This window comes from Oncorhynchus mykiss, chromosome 12, assembly GCF_057628025.1.
Source record: "Oncorhynchus mykiss isolate SJ-2025 chromosome 12, ASM5762802v1, whole genome shotgun sequence".
NCBI classification, from domain to species: domain Eukaryota; kingdom Metazoa; phylum Chordata; class Actinopteri; order Salmoniformes; family Salmonidae; genus Oncorhynchus; species Oncorhynchus mykiss.
In genome coordinates this window covers 81,878,825-81,884,824 of record NC_143033.1, presented here as the reverse complement: position 1 = coordinate 81,884,824, position 6,000 = coordinate 81,878,825, and the positions used below count along the sequence as shown (strand labels likewise).

Genomic DNA, 6,000 nt, shown 5'->3' with positions numbered 1-6,000 from the left:
GCTCGCAGTTGGCGTTCCAATTCATCCCAAAGGTGTTAGATGAGGTTGAAGTCAGACCAGTCAAGTTCTTCCACATTGATCTCAACAAACCCTTTCTGTATGAACATCTCTTTGTGCACAGGAGCATTGTCATGCTGAAACAGGAAAGGGCCTTCCCAAAACTGTTGCCACAAAGTTGGAAGCACAGAATCGTCTAGAATGTAATTGAATGCTGTAGCGTTAAGATTTCCCTTCACTGGAACTAAGGGGCCTAGCCCAAACCATTATTCCTCCCCCACCAAACTTTACAGTTGGCATGTGTATTCGACCAATAACATTTGATTTGTGGAGTTATATCAGATGCAACCCAAAACACCCAGACTAAAATTCAATAGAAAAAATTAATGTGTTTGTCTTCACAATAGTGAAATTCAGCCCAAATCCTTTGAAAGCCCCCCAAAACCTCTCACATACACAGACAAAAGACAAGGCACAGCCACATTCAAGGTGCCTCATATCATCTGACAAAGGCAAGTTTAATTAGACCTAAATGACACACAAAAATAAAATACTCTTACAAAAATGATAGTGTTAAGTACATCTAATTGCATCAGAGATATAGTCCTGCTCGTGGATCATGCAAAAGAAATTAAGCAACAAAAAGCTGCATCTCAAATTTGACTTGTTAATAAAAAGTTCCATTCTTCAGGGAGGCAGCTATGGAGTAATGTAGAAAGATTGTGTAAGAAACAGACAGTCAAGCGATCTTTTTGTGCCACTTAAAGTAAATGAATATGTTTAGATATAAAATCAATCAGTCCATGACCTATCTGGTAAATAGATAGAAGTCACCTAGTACATACGGCGACAAATAGTTCTGTACGTAAAAAAAAACAAAAAACTTAAGTTAAAGATAAATTACAGGTTGTGTGATCCACATTAATGAACAATATCCTATCACTGTACAAAGCACCATCTGAGGACACGTCACTTTGCATACACCTCTATAAAAGAAAAAGATGAGCAATTCATTTTCAATGTATGCTAACCTTAAGAACAGTCCATGGTCATAGATCGCTAGACTGACAGCCATTAAAAAAATAAGAAAACATTCAACAATTTGTTTGAATGAGTAGAAAATAAATATGTTCTCCCCCAAACCCATACTTGTAGAGCTAGGTTCAGGTGAGTAGAATTAGCAGGTTCATCTCATTCATTCAGATTTCATTTATAGCCAATATGGAGATATAGAAACCCAACAATCACATGATAATGTCTACTGTTGGGTTACAATACATATGACAAATGTAGACTTTATAGCCACTCAACTTAATGTACTGTATAAGACATTCAACCATTACAGAGGAAAAGGTTTTGACCATGTCAGCTCCCAAATAATACAACAAATAATATGACATCTCCTGAGAATGTGGCTTGAGGTCTGAGTGATGTTTGTTCAATTCATTGCAACTTTTTGTATGTAGTTTGCTATACTCCCATCTCAGTCCAAGGTATAAGACTGGTTGCCAATATCTTGAAAGAAATGAGCAAACTGCTGTCTTATTTAGCACCAGAAGACCATAACCGGAAGGTAGTAGTAGTTATTTGCCAGAATGACAAGAGTAGCACTTACAAAAGATGTGTGTAATCTTCACATAACAAAATGCATCAGGGTAGCAGGGACTCTTAGCCATTATTTTGTGGGGACAGAGCAGATCACCATGGTAGAAACAATCATGAAATCATGAGAAAGGTCTATGGAACTCATCATACATACCCCATCACAAGTACCTACTGGATGATGTCACTGGAATTTAAAGGGTCAGGTTAATATCTAAATAGTTGAAAAGATTCAGTCAAAAGTATTATGGCACTCAGAGGACTGTGTGTATTAAAGACAACCCACCATTAAGACCACCTCTCTACTTACTGTGTAGGAAAGAGGCTATGTAAAGATTTCACCCACAGTAATCTAAGTGTACTTCTTTCAAGCTTTAAACAGCAACACTTCATATTTTCAAAAACAAATCTGGAATAATGGCAAAAGCTTTCTGAAATATAACAGAAATAAATTATATATATTACATATCATTTTAGTGTTTCTTTTTTCATTTTCCCATTATATAAAAATAACACCATTCAAGCTATTTATTTAAATTTCCAAACAAGCTTACATGTCAGACACTGGTTTCTGGGAATGGAGCGCTGAAAACCAGCCCGCTTTCTTTGGACAGGGTCGTTGACAATGGGGCCCTGCATGTCTTTCTCCATAAGGTCAAGTTCTGAACATGTGCTCCAAAGTCCAGCCTCTGAATGAAGATAGATGCCCCAAGAGTCCTCGGTGGTAGAAGAGGACTCAGTCACCAGGGGGTGCTATAAGGAGCCTTCATGCTCCCTTCAGTCCCTGCCTCCAAACAAACCAAGCACCATTCAGTGTTGTTGGTAACCGTGGGTAACAATTTACTCCATCAAACCAGTGATACCAGTCTTGTTTATGTGGCCAATGTTAAGTTTAGTTGTGGACTTCATGTTCTGTTTGGTAAGATGGTAAGTAGCTACATGGAATACTGACTATTTTTACAATGCTAAAACTAAACTTATTAAAAAAAGGAAGAGCCAGCCATTTTTAAAGTTCCACAAGTTAGTAAATAGTCTGAGTTATTAGCAGCTGAACATTTTATTTTTTTAAAGGGGGGGTGGGGGGAAAACCCCATGACAGACGAGACTGCTCGCTCAGGTCTCCTCTGCCCCCCCCCCCCGGCCTGGCCACTATGTCCCTATTGTGGGCGAGAGAGTCCTTGGGCCACTGGACCCCAGACGCCCCCTTCTCCTGGGTGAACTGGATGGTGGGGTCTGACAATGTCGAGTTCCTCCACTCCCTGTTCCTGCTGACCCCTGCGTCAGCAGCGTCTCACTCCACAGCAAAGCCACACGTCTCCTCGATAGCAGTGAGCAGCTTGTCATACAGCTTGTCATAGTTCTCGTAGGGAGGAATGTCGATCCGGTTGAAGCTGAACAAACAGAGGGCAAGAGAGACTTGAGCACAAGCCTTTGGTATTAGGACCTCTCTATGTTCATGGTTAACAGATACATGGCTGGAAACCTAAACCTAAAGCATGATGTTGATATATCAAAGTGCCCTTCCCAGCTTTGACAAAGGCAAACATTGATCCTGAAGGGCAAGCTGCAGGGTCAGAGCAGGCAGACACTCACCAGGTGTGGGCTTTGGGCAGGTTGTTGGAGCTGGCATCGATCTGGTGGATGGTGAAGAGTCGTGGGCCTGCAGCACCTGTAACTTATCAACAGTTACTGTGAAGCACAACAGCAGAGCACACTTCACTCACACACAAAAGACAGTACTGTACTGGACAGCTTGCCCAGCACTCTGCGGCGCCAAGTGTGGGCACTAAGAGCACTGGGTTTGTGTATGTTGTCATTGGCCTGCGCGGACCTTGGTATTTAGACCAGCAGCAGCGATGGTCCTGTTATGTAACATGGAAGAGCAGAGTGAAGCGGCATGTCAGACAGGAAGAGCAGTGGATCACAGTGTGTTCCGCACGCCTGGGTGCTCTCTGGGCATCCTGTCTGACAGACTGGACTCACTGAACTACTGGACTCCGCTCAGCCTGCTCTGCACAGAGGGTTCAGCTCACAACAACAACACACTCTGAGGCCTGCTGAGCTGCCTCCGGGTACAGTAGAGTATAATACAAACAACCCTCACCATCTCCCTCTGGCATAAACATTCGTTACGCTGTCATAACAAATGTTATAAGCCATCATAACAATCAATATTACATGCCTATAGGGGGTGGACAAGGGCAAGCTAGCAACTCTCCCAGTGAAGCAGTGAAACACTGAGAACCTAACTACGTAGCTACTGTACATGTCCCAGGAGGGTGAGTGCTGTGAGGGTACCTTGGAGGGCTTTGAAGCCTTGCAGGGGGACCCTGGAGGAGCCGGTGACAAACTGCAGCAACCTGGCCCGGCGCTCCTCATCGTACGACTCCACGGCCTTCCAGAACCACTTGACGATGTTGGTGTCAGAGGTGCAGTGCTTCAGCCGCGTGTTGGACTTCCAGTCGTTGATGTCGATCTTACCCAGGCCACACACTATGAGCTGAGGTGGAGAGAGGGAGAGAATGTGAAATGAAAGTCAAAGGGAAACTGTAGGGAGGAAATGGATGGGGAAAATGCTGATGTCTGGGAGAATGCAGTCCTTTGTAAAGGATGGACAGTGAAGGTAAGTACTGCTAGTCTGGGGGATGTGTCTCATTCACACCTCCAGCTCTTTCTCGTCGAAGGCCTTGAGGAGGTGCTGTGAGATGACCTCGTTGAAGCCCTTCTGCAGGGCCAGGAACTGAGCCTCGATGCCTCGCAGGAAACGCCAGTTCACATACAGCCTGTAGGGAACGAGGGAGAGGGGAAGAGAGAGTCAGAGATCGATGATTCATACTGGAACGTGAAGGCAAAGCCATGATTCTGAGCCTCTTTGAGGGGTATAGCAAAGCTTTTCACATGTACATTACTCCCTGATCCTAGGTCAGTTAACTGTGGCTGGTCACTTGCAGCTAAGCTCATCTGAAATCCAAACAGTATCTCCTCCCTGCTGGGCTTGACTGTCGACTGCTAGACCAACTCTCTTCCTGTGTGGTGAGGAGGGGTCGGTGGGGGAGTACTCACCTGACATACTCCTTCTTGGTGTCCTGGGTGACCTGGATGATTTTGCCATTGGGTTTGAGTTCGTGCTGGATGATCTCCCCGTAGGCATTGTGCTCCACACAGAAGGTGTGGTCCAACACGCCTGTGATGTCATTGTCCCTGAGAGGTGAGAGAGACGGACAGGGGAGTTAGAGAGAGATGGTGCTGGGGGAGGGGGAATGTTAATGTATGTATGGATCAAAGTTCAGTTGAAGAGCTCATCATGTGTAGCTACATGATCATGAGTGTTTTACAAAAAAAAGTACACCAGTAGATGTTATAGTTCACATACACCAAATTATTACCCGATGAATTAAAATTAGCCATTACAAACTATTGTCATTAAAAAACATGTTAATCTCTGTGTGCGCATCTTGGTCTGTGTGAGGATGTTGTTCCCATTTCCTTCCTACTCACAGGATCCAGACCAGGCTGTTGTGGAGGTCTGGGTCCACTGACTCCATGTCGTCCAGGGTGATGGGTTTCCCCAGAAGCTGTTTGTAGAAGGGCAGGGTGAAGCCCCCGTCTATGTAGTGGCCGTGGAACACCGCCATGCCCATAATACGACCCACAAAGTGGAAGTAGGACAGGTGCTCCTGGGGAGGGGGACAGAAACACCTTTAGTCCTCTTAAACACTTCATAGTACATCCATTTAGCATGGCATCTCCCAGTCTTCAGAGAACTACCAAGACTGAGCAACTCAAAGCAGAATCCTAACTTAAGAAAACATTTGAGTTACATGCATCTTAAGTCATGCATTGATGTCGATGAGAGATTTGCGCTATAACTCAGATTTCCTCACGCATGTCTTAAGTTAGGATTGGGCCCTTGGTAAATAATAAATACCCGCTATTCTTACAGCTGGGAATTTATTGCAGTGTATAATCCAAAGGTTAGGACTCAAAAGGTGAGCAGCAGCATCCAAACTATTTCCCTTATGATGGATTTAACAACCAAATGCTATAGAGGCAGTAAAGAGTCTCAACACAGCAATTAAATAGTTGCCTAATTCATCACCAGTCTCCAGGAGATCTAGCATCTAGCATGAGAACAGCTGATAGGGAAATGGAAGGCCAAACAAATAAACAGGCAGAGGAGAGACAGAGATTGTGCAAGACTAGAGCAGATGAGTGGTCCGTGTGACCTGGTCTTTCATATCACAGCGGGGCGGGCTGTTGGCGGCGTCCGGGCCTCTGACTCACCGGGTTGACGGCCGAGTCGGGGTTAATCTGCAGGGTGTAGATGTCATCGCGGGAGTACTGGAACAGGCCGTAGTACGGATTCAGCATCTCATGGGACAGCAGATACAGCCACTCCCT

The 6,000-nt window shown here is 44.7% G+C and overlaps 1 protein-coding gene across 4 annotated transcripts in view; it reads right to left on the bottom strand.

The window, feature by feature from the left end:
• Positions 1-480: 480 nt before the first annotated feature.
• LOC110538510 (E3 ubiquitin-protein ligase SMURF2) overlaps positions 481-6,000 on the bottom strand; it is a 63,037-nt gene continuing 57,517 nt past the window's right edge. For all 4 annotated transcript variants that reach the window (XM_090193675.1, XM_090193674.1, XM_090193677.1 and 1 more), the window contains 7 exons: positions 5,884-5,998; positions 5,098-5,276; positions 4,663-4,800; positions 4,262-4,382; positions 3,898-4,099; positions 3,193-3,268; positions 481-2,990 (listed from right to left, as the gene is read on the bottom strand). In XM_090193675.1, coding sequence (XP_090049801.1) covers positions 2,891-2,990; positions 3,193-3,268; positions 3,898-4,099; positions 4,262-4,382; positions 4,663-4,800; positions 5,098-5,276; positions 5,884-5,998 — 931 coding nt within the window. In that variant the 3' untranslated portion in view covers positions 481-2,890. The remainder of the gene's footprint in view (positions 2,991-3,192; positions 3,269-3,897; positions 4,100-4,261; positions 4,383-4,662; positions 4,801-5,097; positions 5,277-5,883; positions 5,999-6,000) is intronic.